The sequence below is a fragment of the Electrona antarctica genome (genome assembly GCF_951216825.1).
Source record: "Electrona antarctica genome assembly, chromosome: 20".
NCBI lineage: Eukaryota > Metazoa > Chordata > Actinopteri > Myctophiformes > Myctophidae > Electrona > Electrona antarctica.
Genome location: NC_136801.1, coordinates 13,396,925 through 13,421,411, shown reverse-complemented (window position 1 = coordinate 13,421,411; position 24,487 = coordinate 13,396,925). Strand labels below are relative to the sequence as shown.

At 43.5% G+C, this 24,487-nt stretch overlaps 1 protein-coding gene across 1 annotated transcript in view; it reads right to left on the bottom strand.

Moving 5' to 3' along the window:
* Window positions 1–24,487, bottom strand: part of scrib (scribble planar cell polarity protein) — a 127,214-nt gene that overhangs the window by 58,393 nt on the left and 44,334 nt on the right. Inside the window, exons 2-14 of the mRNA XM_079489163.1 lie at window positions 17,872–17,989; window positions 14,295–14,373; window positions 12,349–12,438; window positions 10,915–10,971; window positions 9,312–9,375; window positions 7,060–7,134; window positions 6,602–6,746; window positions 4,696–4,814; window positions 3,758–3,957; window positions 3,253–3,419; window positions 2,382–2,509; window positions 1,639–1,764; window positions 515–718 (exon numbers count right to left, since the gene is read on the bottom strand). Coding sequence (XP_079345289.1) covers window positions 515–718; window positions 1,639–1,764; window positions 2,382–2,509; window positions 3,253–3,419; window positions 3,758–3,957; window positions 4,696–4,814; window positions 6,602–6,746; window positions 7,060–7,134; window positions 9,312–9,375; window positions 10,915–10,971; window positions 12,349–12,438; window positions 14,295–14,373; window positions 17,872–17,989 — 1,572 coding nt within the window. The remainder of the gene's footprint in view (window positions 1–514; window positions 719–1,638; window positions 1,765–2,381; window positions 2,510–3,252; window positions 3,420–3,757; window positions 3,958–4,695; window positions 4,815–6,601; window positions 6,747–7,059; window positions 7,135–9,311; window positions 9,376–10,914; window positions 10,972–12,348; window positions 12,439–14,294; window positions 14,374–17,871; window positions 17,990–24,487) is intronic.

The window sequence follows — 24,487 nt, the reverse complement described above, 5'->3', positions numbered from 1 at the left end:
AAGAAGGAGACATCCGCGCAGACGTTCTGGGATAATTTCTGATGTTATTGTGTGTCGAGGGTACAATATTAATGCTTCTGAAGAGAAATATACTTTTTAGACGGAGGGAGTGACTAATGGCGGCTTTCAGAAACGGAAGCAGGCGAGATGCTCGGGGGAGGGGTCGTCTACAGACTTGGCGACCTGGCGACTTCCATCGCAAATGTAATATAAGATATCCATGATATTGTCACGTTTTTCCTACATTAACCTGTTGAGACCTGAGACCAGATTCTACAAAATCATGACAGTTTTCTGAAAATGTATATGTCATTGGTTCTCAAACTATTTAGAATATACATATTCAAAGATTAGCACACATTTTCACGATTTTTCAAAAATTGCAGATCTGCTGATCTACAGTACATCAAAAATAAGGTGCTTAAAAGCTAAGGTGACACAGAGTCCAAGTCTTAATGGGTCAATGCGGTACTTAATCATACTACTTACAGTGTCACTCTGAACCAACACTGACCTCAATGTACTCCACCTCCATCTCGTCCAGCTCCTCCTCTTCCGGGTGGTTGTGTCCGTCCAGCTGGTCCTCGGCTGCTGCTGCTGCTGCTATGGTCACACCACCACCCCCCCGCCTCTCCTCGTGGTGCGAGTTGGCCGACACTGTGCTGTTGGAGGCGTGGGAGTCATGGCTCTGGTTGGACACGCCACTCAGACGCTTCTCCTATAGAACCAAATGCCACTTAGATAAACATTGTGAGCTACTGCTAACACGAGTAATTTCTTACAATTGGCCCATATCACTTACCCTATCCCCTTAGATAGCACTTTTTAGACTTAGATAGCATTTGAAACAGACTTATAGCATGTCATGTAGACAGCACAATAATTGCATTGTATGTAGTCATAGCACTTCATAGGACATATGTATAGCATAGTATAGCATATATGTATAGTTTTAGTGTCATTATATAGTTATGTTCTAGTTACATTCTTAGCTTATGCATGTTTCATGATAAATGCAATTGTATATATGTGATGTATTCCCATGCTTTTTTGTTCTTGCTTAATGTAAATCGCTCTGGATTAAGAGCGTCTGCTAAATGCCTAAATTGTAATTGTAAATTGTAATGGAGGTCTGGGAGTGAGTAACCCGGATGTGAAAACATGGTAACCTGCCCTATTCTGCGTGGCACAGCTAACTGGCCACCCTGTGGCAGTCAATTGATTAAGTATGTCACTAGTCATTCACTTTCACTTTAGTGTCACTTAGATGCACTGCTTAGGGACATACATGTGGAAAACTTGCACTCGGATACAATAAAAAAAAAAAATTATTGGACCGTTTTACAATTGTTTATTTTCCCCCCGTGGACGGCCCTGTGATTATATCAATGGTCGGGGTGCGATCGCAGTGGAGATAAATATTCAGTGTCTATGAAAAAAACAAAAACTGGCAGTGGGTGGTAATTTATAAAATGTATGATTTATCGGTTGACAGTGAAGTCAAGTAAAATGTCATAATCGTCCTAACTAAGGGTTAAAATGACCAGCCACAGTCAAAGACCATTTGACTGGTGGTCATTTCCGGCTCCGGGGACAACCCAGACATAACAAAAAGATGTGATATTCTGTGTACTGCACCTGTGGGTCAATGGACTCTGCATCCCCGTCAGGTTTGGATGTGTACGCTTCATTCCTCCTCTCCTCGATCACTTTCTTCATCACCTTCAGCTCACTGGGGTGGGGTGTGGCTCTGCGCTGAAGGCCCTGGGGTGAAAACAAAACATTTTTATTAGAGATATAATTCAGTACAGACCTGACCAGACTTGTAAATTCCTTTTTGTCAAACATAAAGCAGATGTTCCTGTAGGGCAATGACAGCGAACTGTGGAAGATGAAGTGTGAAGACATGGACTGATCATCAGACTTGGTAAATGGTGCATTAACTGCATTTATATAGCGCTTTTATCCCAGGCGTTTTACAAAGATTGTGCATTACATTCAGCCATTCACACTGATGGCGAACCATGCAAGGCACCAACCCTGTGAGTGCTACAGCGTCATCCGGATTTAGAGAAGTTTATGCAAAAAAAAACAGAAAATGTTTGAAAGACATCAAATCTCTTATTGTATTTGTTGTATTCTCTATTGCTCAATGTTACTCCCACAATTTTTACTTGTGACAAACATTTCTCTGCTTTATTTTGTATGCAATGATCTCCTTATAACAGCATTTGTCTTATATAAGATGATGGCTGGCAGCATATGTCATGTCTATTTGCTTGTCTTATGTTTTGTTTCATGAAATATGAATACAAGTAAAAAACCAACAAAAACAAGAGTGTATAGATGAAAAGTGACTTTGAAGTACTGTGGGTCCTCACCCTGCGCTCCGCAGCGGCCTCATCATCCTCTTCCTCGGCCTTCGTCTCCTCCTGGAACTGGATGACTGACACTCTGTTCAGGTTGCTGTCTGTCCAGACGTCGTCCACACTGTTCTGAAGCAGGTTCTCTGTAGAGGGAGACAGACAGAGGCACGTTGGACTTCTGGTGTTCAACCAAACGCAGGGATCAAACCACTGAGAACTTTAATCCATGGAAACATCTCATGGTGACACAGGTAGAACACTTCTAATTCTGATTCGATTCGATTCCGAGGGCTACGATTCCATTATAAATCGATTACAGATGCATCAGGATGCATCTCGATTCCAATACGTGATTAATTTCCCCCTCACTGTGGGAGTAACAAACTCAGTGCTTTCTAATATGCAACAATATCGTATATCGATATATCGATATTAATCCCGACGATACGAATCGATTTATTAAAATAAAAAAATCGATTTTCAAAAGTAATGCTACTTCTTTTGCAATGTAGTTAAATAGAAATGTGAAAAAAGCTTGAGGGGAAGATAAATGATATAAAATAAAATATTTTTTTCTGAAAAAAATAGGTTTTGTTTAAAATATCGTGAAAAATCGTATTGTGAACCTCATATAGTGAACCTCATATCGTGATACGAATCGTATCGTGAGTTGAGTGAATCGTTAAATGCCTACTTTCTAATGATCCATAATACAAACAGATTAATTTACTTTCATTATATTTTATTTCACTACACATTAAGCAGCTTTCTTTAAAAGAAACAATATGAATTCTGTAACAACAGACAAATTATAATAATCGTCCATGTCCACATCGCAATTAATCTATGAATGGATTTTATTTTCCAGCACTACTACAGTACTCACCCAGGCTGGGGGAGGGCTGCTGGGGCAGCAGGTAGCAGGTCAACACCTTCTCTCCCGTCCTCTCATCATCCTCTGTCTGGAACTTGAGCATGGGCTGGGACTGGTTCTCTGCCAGCCACATGGCCTTCAGGTTGAGGTTGGCCAAGGAGAAAGGCAGGTTTTGTAATCTGGACAGAGGAAAAAGGTCCATGAATAGGGGGGGAAAAAAACATGAAATGGCTACTGTAGCAGAACTCCACAACCTCTCCCCCTCTCATGCAAGTATCTGACAACATATAAACAGTCACAATACTAACTTTCATGAGGCAATACTGCCTCATGTTTTCAAAATATAAGGTTTTCTTCATTTCCCGAACAAATTAATATTTTCCATTTCCTGAAAAATGAACATTTTGGTTTTAAGTGGTTTCTGTTTTTACAGAAACCACTTAAAACCAAAATGTTCAAGTGTTTCCTGTAAAAACAGATAGCTGATTGCCGTTTAGAGGCGTTTAGTTGAGGTTACCTGTTTCCAGCCACGTCCAGCACATGGAGCTCGGTGGCGTCGGCCAGCTCTGCTGGCAGTCTACTCAGGCGGTTGTCTCTCAGCGAGAGGACATTAAGGCTGGCACAGCCGCCCAGCTCGTCGGGCACGCTGCCCAGCCGGTTGCGGTCTACATTCAGGTTGGTCAGCTTCTTCAGCTTGCCCAGGGATCGAGGCAGTGTCTGCGTTTGTGTGTGGGAGAGAACGACAAGACGGAAAGTCAGACACCGAATGTCGTGTGTAGTGTTAAAGACACAAACAGACACACACAGAGAGAGAGGGAGAAGCCATTATCATAAATGAAAGATGACATTAATAATTCATCTTTACAGAACGATCTTACTTGTCCTAGTTTTATTATGCCTGATTTATACTTGGTTGCACAGCAGGTCACATGCTGAAAATAGCAGACCTGCAACCTTGAAGAACTGCTATCTCTGGTGTGCAACAAAGTACAGCATTAATCACCCTTTAACTTTACTATGCGGTGTGTCATTTCCCAAATAAAAGGCTGTGTTTAACCACAATGCATAGAAAAAAGGATAGAGAATAGATGTACAAACTCCCAACAATGCATCACATCGCAACGTTTGAGCTTGCAGATCTCCTATTTTCAGAGAGATTTGGCTATAGATTGAAAAAGGTAGCGGACTTAGCGGTCATAGATGTGCAGCTGTAGTTCATAGCTTCTAAACAAAAGTACAATAATACAAAAGTAAACTTCCATCCAACTGCCATCCATCTTCATCCGCTTATCCGGAACTCATTGTGATATTTATAATAAAATATAAAGCTTAAAGAAGTAAACTTGAAGCTTTATATAATATTTTAAATATCGCAATATGAGTTCTTGTTTTTTCTCCGCTACAATATGGTGCAGTATATTATATATATATATATAATATATATATAGGGCTTACCTGTAGGAGGTTCTCTGTGACCACCAGCTCTGTCAGGTTCTCACACTCTCCTATGGAATCTGTGAGCTGTGTCAGCCTGTTCTGGTCCACTTTCAGGATGGACAGTTGCTTCAAAGAGCCTGCAAATAACAACATGGTACCGAGGATCGATAAAAGTTCATTATAATACATTTGATTTATATTGCACTTTACATTTGACACAAGTCTCAAAGTGCTACAGTACAGAATAAAATCAGACCCGTCTGAACTGAGTGGTGCTGTACTGTACTGTACTGTACTGTACTGTACTGTACTGTACTGTACTGTACTGTACTGTACTGTACTGTACTGTACTGTACTGCACTGCACTGTACTGTACTGTACTGTACTGTACAAGCCCTCCACGCGCGCGCGTGTGTGTTAGGCTGTGCAACAGTGACACTTGGTGGTCAACAAACGCTATTTCCGTACTCGGATGGACAGACAGACACAGGGACACACATAGCTGTCTATAGGAGTGGCTAGCACCACTCAAAACGGTTGCGTAAATCGGTGAACCAATATGATCCAACGCCGTTATCCTGGCGGCACCCGCCCCTCTATACCAAACATCACGGTGGCTGGGCCATGCTAACAAATGAGAGACAGACGGGCTACATCTGACCTCAAACCTCAAACCCTTAGATCTCCATATATGGAGCTCACCTGTTCTGACATTCCATATGTTGATCTGACCTCATCAAACCCTGTACACTCAAGACACTGCCCCCACTGCTACCTTTAGATCTCCATATATGGAGCTGACCTGTTCTGACATTCCATATGTTGATCTGACCTCCTCAAACCCTGTACACTCAATACACACTCCATATATGGCCAGTACAGAATTCATTCCATGTTGATCTGACCCCCCCATGATAAAGCGCCAGCGCTCGCCCAGCAGTCTGCCGGCACCCGCCTGGGGGTGTCTTACTGGTATTAGCGTGATAACAGTTTAGGCCCTGCGGCTGATACACCAGTAGCTAAGCAATCAGGACAACTCAATGTGTTAACCGATTTTGACCTGAGATCAGATTCTAAAAATGTCTTCTACATCCTGACAGTTTTCTGAAAAAGCTATGTTTCTATGTCAGTCGTTCTTCGATTTTTCAAAAATAGCAGACCTACAAGCTCGTAGCGCGCCACTCGGTGGCCATTGTCTCTATTGCTTTGTGATTGAATAAGGCTATGGGTAAGTGGTAAAATGATCGCCTGGACATTCATCAAAGACCTCTGAAACCATCCCCGGCCCTCAGTGGGATAACCTCTTGCAATGACGAAGGCCTCGGAGGATAATCTATACATGTGCAGTAAGCTCTAGTCAGCTGCTAAGCTGTCTGCAGCATTTAGAGCAGGCCTGTCCCCCTATATGGCTCACTGACATTACTTCTCCACTAGAGGGCAGTGCCATCCTTCTTGAGCCTGGCACAGTATCCAATAGCACATCTATGGCATACAATGGCATTGCCCAACGGTCTACTTCATCAACACTGACTGCAGTCTGTTGACAAGCAGGGCCTGAAATAATCTGCACTTCTTTCAGACAATGGAACTACATTATCCAGGTGGTGAGGGCTCTGTATGAGAGGAAAACCGAAGTGGGTTTAAGATGGATGGTGAGCTTTTTCCGCCAAAGATAGAAGATTCTATATATTTCCCTCTCCCTATCTCCTTCTCTCCCTCTCTCTCTGTTCAACTTGGAAAATATTATATATAATTAATAATGATGGGTAGATAGTCAGTCAGTCAGACAGACAGACAGACATGGCATGCTACACATGAATCCCTGGGGACTAGCGAGGAATAAAAAACAAACAAAAAACAAATAAATGGTACAAAAACTCCTACATATAATCCTAGTAGTGTGAGAATAAGGAGACTAACAGACCTATGCTGTCTGGGATAATCTCCAGCAGGTTCTGTGTGAGCAGCAGATCGGTGAGGGCCAGCAGACCGTTCAGCTCCGAGGGGAGCTCCTCCAGTCGGTTCTCTGACACGTCCAGACACACCAGCCTCCGCAGGTTCCCCAGCTCCTACACACACACACACACACACACACGATGCATTTATCCCCACAGTGATTCAGTACTGCGGTTCTTAAACGTTTTCTTGACAGGAACCCCAACGTTGAATATGTATTCTGGCCGTGGAATATGTTTAGTTATAGTTTCAGTCATCATAGGTTTATTTTTTTTATCAGTGTACTCGACGACACATAAAAGGACAACCCCCCCCTCCCCTCCACACATCATCACCCTCAAAACAATTAGTGTTTTTGTCGTTTGTTTGTTTTAGTTTTTTTTTTGGGGGGGGGGGGGGATGATGGTGTGTGTACTCATTACTCACAGGTGGTAACAAGGACAGCTGGTTACGATCCAGCCAAAGTTCCCTCAGGTTGGGAAGAGCACCAAGGGTGTCAGGCTAGGAGAGGAGAGGAGTGAGACAGAGGAGAGAGCAAACAAAAGGCCATGTTTGTGTTATCTTTGCAGGTGATTAAGTGGCTCAGGGTGCTGAAATACAGTGGGAACAGCCGCACGCACAGCCTCGTTGAACCTTTTAGACAAACAGAGCATTCAGGAACGGTGGTTGTTGGCCTTTGAAGACATGCATACAATTGAAGAGGAGAAAGGATGAGAAACAGTCATTCATACGCTGCTACGTTTCATGATGAGATGGATGAGAAACAGTCATTCATACGCTGCTACGTTTCATGATGAGATGGATGAGAAACAGTCATTCATACGCTGCTACGTTTCATGATGAGATGGATGAGAAACAGTCATTCATACGCTGCTACGTTTCATGATGAGATGGATGAGAAACAGTCATTCATACACTGCTACGAAGAGGAGAAAGGATGAGAAACAGTCATTCATACGCTGCTACGAAGAGGAGAAAGGATGAGAAACAGTCATTCATACGCTGCTACGAAGAGGAGAAAGGATGAGAAACAGTCATTCATACGCTGCTACGTTTCATGATGAGATGGATGAGAAACAGTCATTCATACGCTGCTACGTTTCATGTCAATATATGATGCAACAGTGACAATGTGTTTGTGTAAACACAAACATTAAAGACAAAAGTGAGGACGCAAATTGTAATTGGCCAGAATGAGATGATGTATGATGATAAGAGCGCCCATCACGACCGAAAGCCAAATTGTTTTGCATTTGGAGCCTCCATTTCTTTTAGAGGGGTGCTAGCCCCTCCTATATTCAGCTATAGTGTAGATTTTTGATTGGACAGAGTGTCAGTAGTCAGTACTGCATGTAACTGACAGACAGAAAGGCAGGCAGGCCCGGTTTCAGAGCATGATGTAATGTAAAGTGTTTACTCAGCCTCCGCCCTTGTGTCAGGTCACAGTCACATTGTTTACCCTGTGCTGCTATTGAGACAGCCGGGCACTCCCAGGCTTAAAGCCAGTGGAGGAGGTTGTACTGGAGTAGAAGTATCAGTACACTCCCAGGCTTAAAGCCAGGGAAGGAGTTTGTACTGTACCACAATCAGTTAGCAAAGCAAAGCAAAGTTACTATATTTACCCAGGGTAACTGGACTAAGCATCAGATACTTGTTTACAGCCAGGCCCTGCTCATAGAACATTTCATGGTAGTGGTTCAATGCCTTGCTCAAGGGCACTTCAGCGGTGGTAATTTTAACGTGCCGGTCCGGGGATACGAACTGGCGACCTTCCGGTATCAAGACCGCTCCGCAAACCGTTCGGCCACCGCTGCCACTAGTACCACAATGTAGTAGTAAAAGTCAGGTATTCAAAATGTAAAAGTTCAAAAGCATTGGCGTCAAAATTTACTTGAAAAGTAGAATATCAAAAGTAAAAGTAGTCATTACGCAGAATATCCCAGTTCACACGTTTAAAAAAAATCTTTTGAAAATAGCAGATCTACAAGCTCACACGCTGTGAGCTTGTAGATCTGCAATTTTCATAAACCTGAAGTATACATAGGGCTGAAGTCTTTAATGCATGTTTTCCAATAATCCAAATCTACAAAATTAACTTGTAATCCAAGATTTTGAAATAATAGTAGTAGTGGAGTAAAAAGTACAATATTTGCCTCTGAGATGTAGTGGAGTAGAAGTGAAAGTATTGAAAATTGGAAATAATCAAGTATAAAATACCTCAAAATTGTACTTAAGGACAGTACATGTACTCAGTTACTTTCCACCACTGCTTAAACCAGCCCTGACGCTCCTCCTGGGTACAGAACAGAACACGGGCCTGGCAGACTGGCACCACTGCGTTTGTGGGGTATTAGTCTCTCGAGACAGACTGTTAAGAGGGCGCCTTTTCTCCTTAATTTGTCTATGGGTTCCCAGATTGGTGGGGTATAAATACACAGTTACAGATCATAGGCTTCGTAGCGGAAATGTGAGAAGGCTGTTTGTGCTCCGCGTTAGTGGGCATGTTTTTTTTGTGGTGCGAGTGTGTATATGCAAATGTGAAGTATGGTGTGATTGTGTTTGCATGGCATGGTGCTAGAGAAAACGAGTCACGTATGGAAATGTGCAGTGTGTGCGTGCCGTGTTGTGAAAATGGCGGGGGGCTGCAGATGGGGGTTGCGTGAGCTGTCGGGGCTTACCAGAACTTCCAGTTCATTGCTGCCGAGGTCCAGCTGTTCCAGTTTCACCAGGAAAGACAGTGACCTGCATATACGGACACAGAAACATCACAGTGAATCACTCAGACACATGCACACTACAAGCCAACAACAAGCCGGATGTCCTTCTACATGAAGCTACAGCATGCCATTCATTCACTTGTGTAAATAATACATGCAAGGAATGTTTTTGTAAAAACACCACGCTGCTAAAGATATCGACGACAAGCGCCGCTGCCAGCCACTTTGTGCGTTGTGAATGCTCTGCCACAGACAATTGTCACATTCACGTTTACGTATGACAGGTGGTTATACAGGCTACAGGGGGCGAATCAATGTCATGCCCTCGTGATCATATCTGCTGTTGAGCTACAGTAGCAAACACTTTTAGCCTGGCGTGCCTAATTTCAGGCATGTGATTATATTATTATATTATTATATAAAAATAGTGAAAACTATTAGGAAACAGCTGTTTGGCGCATGGCCAAGTATATAATTGGCCAACAAACAGGCAAACAGCAGATCTAACAAGATTTGGTGTAGAGGGAAAAAGGCAGGGGGGGCATGGTACAGGCCACAGGGGCACCCCGATCAACGAAGTACAGTATATCGTCTCTGTAAAAGGTCTACAGAGGCTGCCTGTTGAAGGTATAGTGGGAGTTTCCCCGCCATCGGCCTGTAGAAGCAGAAAGCTGCTTCACCATGTTTTTTAGTTGCCATATTTAGGCCAGCCGTGGAGGACCTGTGGGGCGGTTTGGGACATATCTAGGCAGGCGGTCATGTAGGTAGGAAGGTGCGAGACCATTGACACAGAGCTTTATAAACAAGTAAAATACATTTTAAATCAATCCTAAAAACAACAGGAAGCCAATGAATTTAAGCTAAAACTGGAGTAATATGTTCTCTCATTAAAACTCTGTGCTGCCGCATTTTGGACAAGTTGTAATCTGTCAGTTGTTTTCTTTGGCAGTTGGCAAAGTAGCATCTATAGGCTTGAAACAAGGCACTTTGCAACATTTCTTTCAAGCTTGTGGATCTTAATCTGCTACTTTTGTGTGACGCACAAAGGTAGGGTGTTCAGGTAGGGCATTCGTTTACGAAAAAACAAATACTTTGAATATGGCGATAAGATGTTTCTGTCCGACAGCAACGATATACAGTAGCAAGTGGATAAGTGAGTAAATAAATAAATAATTATTATTATAATAACTAGAAAAATTGCAAAGTGTGGTTGCCGCAGTAGCTTACATAGGCCCCTCCCACTAATATTGTCAGCCTATTACAATGTCACGGTGTATTTAATACCTTTTCATACAAGGTTATTGATCCTAAGCCACTGATTGCATTGTATGGTGTAGTCCTACAGGAGTCACCAACAACAACTCCAAGCCGACGCATTTACTACGTAATGTAGACCTTTATTAATCCCACAGGGTAAATTCTGGGCAACCACACTAATAATAATAATAATAATACATGCTAGCTGCAACTATCCTGCCATGACGAGCATCGCAGGTTAGTCTCAGCTAGCATTGTTTTTTCTTTGTTTGTCTTGTTAGCTCCATCCCAGCGCGAGCACACTTACGCGGGCAAGGACTTGAGCAGGTTCTCCCTGAGCTCCAACGTCACCAGGTTGGACAGGCTGCGATGAAGAGAGGACAGACAGGATGTGGAGAAGGAGGGGTTGGGGGGCGAGGAGAGACAAGAAAGGAAAGACGGGAAGGAAAGAGGATTGGCAATAGAACAAGTGATGGTAGGGGAAGGGAAGGGGGGTTGAACAGGAGGAAGCAGGGTGGGGGGGGGGTGGATGGAATGGATGGGGAGAGAGGTGTTAATGCTTTGCTCACTGAAAATAACAGATCTCCAGTCCACTGTCGCTATGCATTTTTGATTCATTGAATACGTTATTAACCCATTTTGGGCGGGGACCCCTTTTGGTCTTAGCATTATGTTATGCTTTAGCTATTGAAAAATAGCAGATCTACAAGCTCATAGCGCGCCACCGAGTGGCGCGCTACGAGCTTGTAGGTCTGCTATTTTTTTTTAATCGAAGAACGACTGACATAGAAACATTGCTTTTTCAGAAAACTGTCAGGATGTAGAAGACATTTTTAGAATCTGATCTCAGGTCAAAATGGGTTAACAGACTGCAAAAAAGTACAGATGTACAGTTATACAATAATGCTTAAAAGGATAACACCAAAAACCCTGAGGACTTGAATATAATTCAAGTATTTTCAGTGAGAAATGCCATCGTGCGACAAAATATAAATGAGGGTTCAGCCGTCAGTCAGATGGAGGGAGGGTCTGTTTGTCTGGGCAGCCTTGGCAGGGTGAGGGGGCGCCTCCATCTGCCTGATCACAGCAGGCCCAGAGAGCCCAGAACCCAGAGCCAATGGGCCAAGAGCTCAGTCTGTCTAAGATCCCGCTGGGCCGCGGAATTAAAACCCCTCACAAGCCGGGCTCGCTGTGTGTAGCGCTGCACATTAACCCATTTAGGCCTGACGTCGAAATAAAAAAACGTTCGCTCTGAAAGAATATATATTCAAAGATGTGTGGCGCATTTTTAAGATTTTTCAAAAATAGCAGACCTACAAGTTCATAGCGCGCCACTCGGTGGCGCGCTATGAGCTTGTAGATCTGCTATTTTTCAATAGCTAAAGTATAACATAATGCTTAGTTAAAACACCAAAAGGGGTTCCCGCCCAAAATGGGTTAAATCATCATAGCTTTCACAACCAATTATGTAATATCAGCATACTACTGGCCATATGGAAACGTTTCCTTACTGAATAAATACATTTAAATGATTCCATGTGTGCTTGCTAAGAGATGCAAATCCACTTTCATGGCAAAAAAAGAAAATGAAAAAGGTAACTCGACTCTAGCGCTGCGAGACTACAGGAGTTTGAGTGGCTAATCATTCAGCTCATCTTAGATTTGAAGGTGAAAATGTTACATATTTTATGACAAAGTATAAAATATAGGTTTTGAATCTACACTCCAAGGTTTTACATACTTCCCGATGTCGTTGGGCAGCGTCTGCAGTGACACGTCGTTGAGTGCCAGGTGAGCCAACGCGCGGAGCTGAGTGAAACCGTCCGGCAACCTGAGGAAGAGAACAGAAGGTTGGAAAATGGTTGGGATCAAGAATCACAGGACCCAGGAATACATAGGAATCACAGGACCCAGAAATACATAGGAATCACAGGACCAGGGAATACATAGGAATCACAGGACCCAGGAATACATAGGAATCACAGGACCCAGGAATACATAGGAATCACAGGACCCAGGAATACATAGGAATCGTTAAAGTTAACCGTTAAAGAATCGGGACCGTTGAGAGGGAATTGTTAAGGAACCGGAATCGTTAAAATCCCAAAGGAACCCAAATACAAATGTATGGAATGGCCTTTTTTACGAGGGACGAAGATGATCAACCCATGTGGAAAAAGTTCCATCTGCAAAAGTGTTCTCCAGACTCCTGCCAAGAGTTCCAATGCTCTTCTATAGGGGGAAGTTGAATGGGGAGGGGGGGTTTAAAGAGGGGGGGCTTCCCCTTGTTGGCTTTAGCTTGACACTTCCATTACATACAGAGTCATGTCTGGGTCACAGAGCAGCACGCACACACAAGTCAATGCTACTCCTAGTAGTACAGCGGATTACCAAAAAATTGTGCACTTTTTCAAAAAAGCATGAAACTTTTACCATAGTTAGATGATACCATGAGGTGTATTTTCAGATGTGGAGTCAAGTCAGATTTGACCCCTGAGGCCCGGTAGAGCATAATATGTGACCAATACCCATAACATCCTATATAAGGCAAAAAAGTCCAAATTTCATCATTCTTTAAGTAGCATGTGACATATGAAACTAGGGTGATTTCATGATGCTGAATCCATTCCAAGCATTAGTTTTGCAAAAAAACACTCATTGGGCTAAAAACGGCCAATGCCGTCATCACAAATTGATGATGCCAGCACATTTGGGCAAGTGGGCATGGCTGTTTTAAGCCCAATGAGTGTTTTTTTTGCAAAACTAATGCTTGGAATGGATTCAGAATCATGCAAACACCCTAGTTTCATATGTCACATGCTACTTAAGGAATGATGAAATTTGGACTTTTTTGCCTTATATAGGATGTTATGGGTATTGGTCACATATTATGCTCTACCGGGCCTCAGGGGTCAAATCTGACTTGACTCCACATCTGAAAATACACCTCATGATATCATCTAACTATGGTAGAAGTTTCATGCTTTTTTGAAAAAGTGCACAATACCTCTTGTATTGGGGTATAAGCCGCTGTACTATAGAGGCATGCTGCTCATGGACCACTGCATAATCTCATCGGAGCCAGTGGCCTGATTTTACACATAATTACAGTCATGAAAGGTGTTGAAATTAAACACACACACACAGTCACACAGTATGATATGTTTTCATGCTGTGAAACTGTGAATACGAATTGGTATAGTTGGTGAAATTACTTGACAACTGACCAGAGGAGGAATCACAATGTATGACTCTCTCTTCCTGTATTTCTTGGGGAAAATGACACGATGGGAACTAAAAACTAAAATTAACTAAAACAAATTTCATCCACTTTATTTACTTAAAACTGTGATGTGACAATAAAGTTGATTCTGATTGATCATATTTTCTGGACTCAAAACATTTTGCAGAAAAACTGAAAATGTCTCATTTGGACAACTGTATATTTAAATCATTTGAATAAAGATGTTCTAAGGAGGCTTTATAGGACATCCAATGTTCTGACATGTGTGACACACACACACACACACACACACACACACACACACACACAACTAGAGCGGGAGTGGAAATAGGGCGCAGAAGAGATAAATATAAGAGTAAGTATAAAAATATAAGACCCCCACCCCCATTTTCCGTAGAGTGTCAATGCTGAGAGGAGATATGGGCTGTTCCATTCCACTTTACCTGGAGAGGGGGTTTCCGCTGAAGTCTGCGATTTCCAATGCCTTACAAAACTTAATGCTCTCTGGGATCTCAGGAATGTCTGCAAGGAAAAAGGAGAAGGGGGGGGGGGGGGGTGATAAGTCAGCATCGTGGACTGAAGACGTGATGGGAGGAACAGGGAAGAGACGGGGGGGGGGGGGGGGGAACAGAAGAATGGCGGATGGAGGGCATACGTACAGGGAGATGACTTGCTCTCGTTTTCCCCTCACTGAGCCATGTACTGTATTCACACTGTTCAACAATTCAAACTTTAGTATCGTAGCACCTGCCCTAGCCCCAATGACCATGCAGTCTTATGAAAAGGTTTTTAATGCCATTTAGATAGCAGGTTATTTAGACAAATGCCAGGTAAATTTGTTGATCTGGCATTCTATAGTTTCGATGTACATTATTATATATTATATTATGTTTAGACTGAGAGGTTCTTGGTTTACCTATGATCCTAGATTACTGAGTCAACACGCTGATTCTATAATGTTTTTATATATTACCTTGTGTTCAGACAGTACTTTGCTTTGCTTACTGTAAGGTCAAATTGTATGCATCATACAATCATCATTATTAGACAAGAGCCAATAGTGATCTCTATGCAAGTAAAAAGTGATGTTTGTAAATGTCATAAACAATCAACAGCATTGCCAATCAGGTGGTATAATCATTGTCTACACAATGAGAGACAAACTGAGAGTGGTGGGTGTGGCGCCAACATGGCAGCAGTACCACCCTGCAAAAAAATTACCAAATGTTCATGCACATTCAAGCATTTTTGGCAAATCAAAGACACGGTCCCCTCTGTTGCCATCTCTCATGAGGCAGAAAGACAGATGGGCTTGGGCTTTATAAGCACGCTGCACAGTGCAGACACTGCTGTCACTGGCACTTATCATATCCATATAGGACAGATGCCTCACCAGGCCAGTTCTTCCTGTTACTTGGTACCACACTATAGACGTATATCAATTTGCATTGAACAAGGGCAGTGAGAGGACAAACGCTATATACATCCACAGAGTATGCATCTGCGTGCATGTGTGTGTGTATGTGTGAGTGTGAGTGTGAGTGTGTGTGTGTGTGTGTGTGTGTGTGTGTGTGTGTGTGTGTGTGTGTGTGTGTGTGTGTGTGTACGTGTGTGTGTGTACGTGTGTGTGTGTACGTGTGTGCGTCTGCTGCTGAGTTGCAGAATGCAATACAGCGGATTCTAAATAAAGCAGGTCTCACTTGAGATGCGTTTGTCACGTGCGATTGAGGCCATAACAGCAGCATTGATTCCTGCCCCTTTTGTTGGAGAATAGATCGCGTTGTCATTCCTTCGAGGGAGTTCTGGGTTGAGGGAATTTCTTTATGGGAATGTTTTCCGTTGCCGTTGCTTGGTGTGGACAAGAATGTCAACATACATACATTCATCTTGCCTTCCTTTTTGCCATTGACCAGTGATAACAATCTACTGGTGGTCCAGTGGTGGATGGACCTGCAATGGATAGTTTTGCCTATGGACCTGCCATAATAATCTGCTGGTGGATGGTTCTCCATACATAAACTAAACTGATACACGTCTTGTTTTAACACATTCTGGGTAGAATCATCCTCAGGTCTAAATGGGTTGACACATTTTTATTTTTTCTCCCCAAGTTAGTCGTTATGCCAACTGATTCCTCCCGACACACATTTGTGTTTTCACTCCCTGCTGACCGACCCCAGGACATAGGAATACGTTGGTTAAAGCCAAATGCACCCACGGTGGATTTCAACCCACAACCGCCGTGGTGGTGGTGGTGGTGGGGATGGTGGTGGTGGGCACTGCCCCACCCGAGCTCGCATTCAATTTATTTTTGAAGCAGGGGCTGGAAAGGAGAGAATGTTGCTTCACCACGTGCTGTTAAAATGAGCACGTGTTTATGGTGAGGCTTATGACATGTTCAAATGAGCATGTGTTAATTGTGAGGCTTTTGACATGTTAAAATGAGCATGTGTTAATCGTGAGGCTTTCGACATGTTAAAATGAGCATTCTAAAACGGTTAGTCCCAATACTTCCCACTAACTTGGGGCTTGGCTGGTTTCTGATTAGACCACGTACTAAATCTCACGATAATCTACACCTTAAATCAGTTTATATCAATCCCAGGTGCGTTACAGTGATCCCGCATCTCTGTAGCTGAACTAGGGAAGGGGAGCGCTTGATTTCCTTACAAACCCTGACCGTGCGGGCGTCTAAGCACCGCCTGCACTCATAGGACTGTGAATGGGTGCCTCCTTATCCCCCATCACTGAGAACAGCTGTTCTGGAAAAGTTTGTCGTAAACACACAGGCTGGCTGGACTGGCTGAGTAAACAAGGAAGAGGCTCTCGATGGTGGGCGCAAAGTGTAACTACTTTTGTGAATTAGGAATAGTTTTGTGATGTTAATATAGCTATGTTTGTAACCGTTTTAGAAAAGCAATAAGCCGCGCGAGGTCCCAGGTTACCTGTATTTTAGAATGTCTGAGAGGGTTGGAGACACTCCGCCGCGCGTCGTGTCTCACCACACCTCTCAGCCATTATAACATCCAGGGTAGCCTGAGACATCTTGTGGCTTATTGCTTTATGTGATAACGGTGAGGCTTGTGACACGCATGACGGCTACCTTACATCAATGAGACATGGGGGATAAATAGCAAAGGTACAGGATGGGATCATATTGATTGGCCAACGGCAGCTCACAAACCATGCATTGATTGGCCAGCAGCAGCTCACAAACCATGCATTGATTGGCCAACAGCAGCTCACAAACCATGCATTGATTGGCCAGCAGCAGCTCACAAACCATGCATGTGTGTTTATGTTTGTGTGTGTTTGTGGTACAGTTGTTTCCAATACCAGTATCGGAAAAGCTGCCAATACTGCCTAATTGCTCATCAATTATTTCGTATTTTGAACGCTTCAGTTGATGTTGCACTACTGTTTTATACTCTTACTGTACCATTTACTGACTATTTTACTTTAACAATTAAAGTTAAATTGCCACCCCAGATCAGTGGTTCTCAAACCTTTTAATTTCAAGGAACCCCATAACTCGAGTGTGTACAAATGGAAAGGGTCCATTTAGAACCCCCTCAAGGAGCCCAAATGGTCCCAGAAGCAGAACCCCACTTTTAGAACCAGTGTCCGACTCCACCGTCCACAAACTAAATTCCCATTGACAATGAATGGATATTTGTACATCATAGTGTCTGGGCAAACAGGCATTGTGTCTATTTTTGTACGATGATAAGAGCGCCCCTCAATGGTCACGGGAGTGATTATTTTTGAGTGGTGCAAACCACTCCAATAACCAGCTTTGTCTGTATGTACCTGTGTACCTGTACGTGGGGCCACGTAGGGGTGAGCATGGTTGCTATGGTTAGTGTGTGACGTCACTGCACCACTCAGTTCACACGGGTGTGATTTTTTAATTACACACTGGTATCGGGGGGTGTGTGTGTGTGTGGGGGGGGGGGGTATCGGTACATCTCTAGTCTCTATGTGAGTGTGAATTTGTGTGGGTGCATAACGTGTGTGCACCATTTCTAGAGATGTCCAGCTCCACCAGCTGCATGAAGTTGGCCACCTCTGGAGGGAGTCTCTGGATCTCATTGTCGCTCAAACCAAGCTTCCGTAGGTTCAGGAGTCTGAAGAAGGGCTGTGGAGACACACAGAGAGAGGCACGCCATGTTAAAACCAAGACAGAGAGAACAGCTGGATGTATTGCAAAGCCCCTATAGCACGACAGGCTACTCTGGTCAGCACTCCTGTGAGAGGGGCAATATGATCCACAGTCTCAGGCAACCACAGGATAAATCGAAAAAAGGTTGAAGTTCCCATGCATCCCATCATATTCTGTATTGTAACTCCACACCCCAGGCTTTTTTACCTTTGGTATATCTACTTTTTGAGAGCATGTATTTTTGCTTCATGGCTTGCAAACATTTCTACTGTACAAAAAGCACTCGTGGAATAAAGCAAAATAAATCTCATGACTGAAAATTAGACATTGATGTTTAGGTATTTTAATTAACATTGTTGTCGCTGCTCCAACTAGTTGAAAAAAAATCACAGATTAAGGCTTTACATTTTGCTTTGACGACCATTCATGTTTATGGAAGATGCTTTTACACATGTATTATATAATACTCTTTAATCTTAATATGACTATTGATCGAAAATAGCCGATCTACAAGTGCACAACACGTCGCAACGTGAGCTTGTAGATCGGCTATTTTCAGTGCGCGACATGCTTCCATAGAAGACATACTGGCTTCTATGGAACCCAAATGAGGGGAACCTTTAAACCATTTCAGGGGAAAACCGTTTCATTTTCACAGAAAGAACATCAAAGCAACTACAACTACAAACCACTACACACAGACATACACACAGCCACACACACACACCACACACACACACACACACACACACAAAATAGTGTGTCCTGTATGTTCAAACGGGGCACATTCCAACGACCACCCCTCCTCGCCAAAATACACTCCTCCTCGCTATGGCAACGCCTGCCAAACAAAGTGGCTTTCGATGAGAAGGAGCAGAGCGCTGGGTTCCGTGACCGGCGTCGTGCCAAGTGGCTTTCACAAGAGACTGCTTGTTGGACCGAAGGGGGGACGGATGGTCATGGCATTCAGGAAATAAATTAAATTCGTGTGTCCTCCGCTTTTCAGATGGACACGAACAGACCGACAGACAGACAGACGGCGAAGGACAACGAGGGGTTACGGAAGGCTCATACCATGAGGCGATTAACCCATTAAGACCCGAGGCCAATTCTACAAATACCCTCTAAATCCTTAGTTTTCTGAAAAATGCATGTTGCTATATCAGTGGTGTTCAAACTTTTTTGTGTCAAAATGACCCCCAAAATGATATGCATCCCCATCTCAGTAAGTTTTGTAAAAGTTAAAAAATGTTTGCTTTAAATATATATGCTCAAAGATTTGCACAAATGTTCATGACTTGTAGTTCATTGATGAGCTACGAGCTTGTATATCCGCTATTTTTGAATAGCTAAAGGATACAATATGGTTTAACCCCTTTTGGGCGGGAACCCCTTTTGGTGTTAGCATCATGTTATGCTTTAGCTATTGAAAAATAGCAGATCTACAAGCTCGTAGCGCGCCACTCGGTGGCGCGCTACGAGCTTGTAGGTCTGCTATTTTTGAAAAATCGAAGAACGACTGACATAGAAACATAGCTTTTTCAGAAAACTGTCAGGATGTAGAAGACATTTTTAGAATCAGATCTCAGGTCAAAATGGGTTAAGTGGTTAAAATCTAAAATGATACATATGCGTTCCCGTATTGAATGGGTTAAGTCCTCAATCAGCATCGGGTTCTGCTGCCCACAGAGGACCTACTGTCTTGTCCTCGTTGATGTCCAATCAGAATGCTCAGACACCAAGGGACACGACTAAAGGAGAACATGCCGACCTAAGCTTTTCTGGAGGCAGGAATTTAGCTGGGAATTCAATATTGGGGGAACGGGAGGGTTTCTGAACACAAGCGGCACGCAAGCAAGCAAGCATGACTAAAACGTGGAAGCTGAACCTTTATTCAGCTTAAAAAACCTCAGGCTATTCTGAATGGCTCTCTTTGTAAAAGCATTTTGTCAATAACAATGTCAATAACACTGGAGCTAGATACAATTTACTGGAAAATACAGGGGAAATTAAACGGATAGATGGGCACCACGGTGTTAAATTGGCTATTTCCCCAAAAATGTTAAAAAAATATATATATAAAGTAAGTCGGACAATGATGTACCGTGCATGTTCACATCATGTATACTTAAGACCATTCTTCAAATATACATTTTTTGGGGGAAAACAGACAATTTTACATTGAGGTGCCCAGATGTCCCTAGTGCCCTGTATCCACCAGGAATAGGGTTTCATGAATGTATTGCAACAGGTTCCTTCTCCCCCCAAGGAGCAGTGTAAACGCTTTGCACAGCAGATGAAACCAGACGCTCATGGCTCTGTGTATATTGTAATGTTTCTGCCTGCGATCGGAGATCTGTGCAGAAGACCATTAGCCCACATAGCTTACACAATACAACATGCTAAGGGGGAGAAAGCTACAATTACATTGCCCGAAGAGGGACAAGGCTGCAGGCAGCGTAGCCGTGCACCACCTTGATGACAGATATTTCCTGTCTTGACTGGTTGTGTGTGTATACTGTAATGTTGTCTTGGGGGGGGGGGCATTTGTGTGCGTGCGTGCACTTGTGTGCGCACAGTGGCTAAACAGGCTCTCTCCTTAGTTATCTGGGGGCTACTAGCACACTACGGATGCAGCGGATCCAACAGCTGGCAGGCTGGTAAGGTGAGCAGGGCAGGGATCTTTCTTTCTTTTGTGTGCTTGGTCGGTCATTAGCACGCCCCATATTCACTAGCCACTCTCACTGCTGCATTATCTGCTTTTCAAATCTCACAGCCAGAGCTGCAGTATGGCAGGTGAGTTGCCAGTCACCTAGATTGGATCGTCGTAACGGTCGTATCATGCTAGAGTAGACAAACCTACCAGTACAGCAGCCAATGACAGAAATGCACCAGCATCATGTTTGTCTGGTAACAAGTATGTTCATGTTCATGAGATCTGAAAGTTGGGGGGTGGAAGGGACGGGGAAGCAGGGAACCAAGGATAACGAAGAGGCAGAAAGAGAAAACAAAAGAGTGTGGTGTTTCTGTAGTCCCCAGCAGGTGCCAGGTATCGAATGGCAGGAAGAGGAAATAGGAGCTTGAGTGTGTGTGTGTGTGTGTGTGGGGGGGGGGGGGTCACCATGACCAGGCCCAGATGGGAGATGGCTCGCTGGAAGAACAGGTGACACTGGTCTCCTGGGAGTTTCCGTTGCACAGACAGACTTAAACATCAATGTCTCTCATGCATGTTATTGGGGCCGTCCAAATAACATGAACTTTTTTTTCTTTTGGACGAGCGCATGCGTGGGATACAGAGAAAAACAATTCACAGCACGCTTCCCTTGGACGTACGCGGACTACGCACGCATTCATGGGATCCAATGATGGGCATCGTTCTCTTGTCCCAACGTTGGCAATTATGGTTGTGTGTGTAAGAGGTTGTACTTGTATCATGGATATGTTAAATGCTAGTCCATAAAATGCCAACGTTCCCATACTGATACGAAATGAATGTCCTGAGGGACGAGGCAGGGAAAATTGCCGACGTCAACAACTCGGCTCTATGCATACAGTCCTGGCTCTTACGGTTTGCAGTCGTCTGGAGTAAAAAAAAAAGGACTATATGCAATCAGGCCTGTGAGACAGTGTTAATTTCATTGACTAAGACTAAAAGACTAAGGTTTTTGATATTTAGTAGACTAAGACTAGCCCTGAAGGCGTAATTTTCTTTCTTTTCCTATCTTTTCAAAGAACAATAGTAGCTAACAGGGACCAAAGCATAGGGTAGCATATGTTCATCTAGAACAGGCCTAGATTCTAGAACTAGTTATTCACTGGTTTATACAAATTGAGCAACATAAACATGAAGGGGTGACTGCAGCTGAGCAGTTTTTGACAGAAATAGATTTAAACAAGCAAAGACCACTCACTGAGGAGAGTCTCCAACTAAACAAACTAACCAATACACCCCTGGTCAATGGCTAAAACAACAACAAAAGGGAGAAGGGGGTTTAGTGTACAGACACCCATCTCCTCATTCTATTAGTGTCCCTAGACCAGTCTGTTCTGTCACGACTCAGTGTGTATTTGTCTCAGAGAGAGAGAGAGAGAGAGAGAGAGAGACCATTTGCGTTGGTACATGCCATCACATCGGTGAGAACAAGTGAGCTACATTTCCTTGACAACTTTACGAGTGTGGCTTCTTTTAACAGAGTACTTGCTACAGTCGTTTGGGTTTTAGAGGGAAGGTGATGGAGTCATGCTGGAGAGCAGGGCTGTGTAGTACAGTATAGTAGAGCAGTGATTCACAAACTGGGGGTCGAACTTTTATTTTGGGGGGTCTCCAGATGGTTAGCTTAACGTGCAGTGCAACAGTACAGTGTATACAGGATATCCGCACATTTCTAAAGTTACAAATTAATGTCTTTTAAGACCTTATTAATACAAAATTGTCCAAATTGTCAAATATTGTGTAAGAAACAGGCAAAGGGGCACCTACAAGCCATGGGAGGGCAGGGACATTTTTCTGGTGAGTCACAGTAGAGGGCAACATATAGACTCATGTGGCTTCTGAAGACTACAGATCAACACAAAGCTTCAATGAGAACTAGGACACTGGGACATCTGTTTTGTCCTTTGTTTGGGAAAGCGCATGAGTCAAGTCACAAGTATTTGGGCAGACACAAAAGTCACAATTAACGACCGGCCCTATTTTCTTTTAAAGCATTTGAGGGGAATCTAGGGAGGGAGAAAGCATGGATTATTCCATGTATCAGCTGGATAGCGGCTGCTAATGCTTCAATTCTACTCATTCAACTAGCCACTTTGGCCAGCCTGTATTAACCTGAATCAGCTTATTGATTCTAGTAGTTAGAAATAAAAACTGGCTTATAAATGAGTCTCTTCTCTTTGGCCTTTAAAAGAATGTCAGATCCAAGGGAAAGTGGTTCAGTGCATCACACTTTAGTCGTACAGCCTCTACGTAGCATGTAGTGAAGAAGCTGCGTTCAGTTGCTGACAAAAGGCTTCATTAAACCTCTGTGTATATAGTGGGTGTCAGATTAACGTGGTTAACACCCTGAGCGGCAAGGACGGAGTTCTCCGTTCAATCAATTAGTAACCCCCAGCGCTCAGGACGGAGATTGATCAAAAACGGCAAGCTATATATGGCTGCTCAGATGATTTTTATTTATATACAAATTAATTTGCACGACAAAGACGAAAGCAAAGTGGGGAGGATACGTCACATCCGCTTTATCGCTTGATCATTTTCAGAGCTTCCGTTGCTCCAGACTGTATGACGGAAGCATTTGAAAATTGCGAGCCTACTACCGTTAGTGTATTTTCCGGATGAACGTTAAGTCAAGTTCACTTCTGTGAGGACATCAGGGGAACAGTTTGGCTTCTGTATGCAGGACTTGGGAAAGAGGGAGCATGCTCCGTTAACGTGCATATTTGTGGGCAATATTTATGTGAGCTTGTTTGTTTTAAGCATGTGTTTATGCAGGTGTTTTATGTGCGTTGGGGGTTAGGACACAGTAAACTCCAGAGAGAGAGAGCGCGAGGGAGGTAAACAGACAGAGAGAGACAGACGGAGAGAGGGAGAGAGAGATAGGCGTGTTGGTGGAAGGCACCTAATTAGAAACTGACAACAGCTGTCCCAGAGGTAAAGGTAAGGTGATGTAGCGTGTGTGTGTGTGGCTAGCAGCTTTCTAGGCACGATGAGACATAGACTTCAGTGTTCAAGTCAAGTGACACCATTTAGCCCAAGGCTTCACTCCAATCAAACCATTAGGCTACAGACGACAAAACCACACACACACACACACACACACACACACACACACACACACACACACACACACACAAACAAACTCCTCCCCCCCCCCCGACAGCACACATGGTGGACTGCCAAGCCAACGCATAACTCTATACAACTTTCTTCTCTTCAACGTAACTTACCCCATTTTAAGACCTGAGGCAGCTTCTACAAATGCTTTCTAAAATCAGTAGTTCACATACACACACACACACCAGTAAGACCCCCTGAGGGAAAGAAAGGGTGGGGTCACATGCACGCATCCGCCTGGGTGACGGCGAGCGCTGGCGCTTTGGGATGGGGGGGGTCAGATCAACATATGGAATGAATTCTGTACTGGCCATATATGGAGCGTGTCTTGAGTGTATAGGGTTTGATCATGAGGTCAGATCAACATATGTACCACAAGGAGGAAATGTAATTACACCCATATTAAGCCCACCGCCCCAAATCCCCCCTCCCCCTTGTCATTCTTTTCCATACAGCCGTTTCCTTTCATATGGAAGTGGAATCCCTATCCATTCATTCATGCTCTCCCATCCCAGTCCTCTGCAGCCACTAGCCTGATGATCCACATTCCACTCTGGCCTCTCTTTTAGATTCTTTGTGCTCTCGCAGTGCAACACAAAATAGTAACACACATCTAAAACATAGATGATTGTGCACGCAGTCAC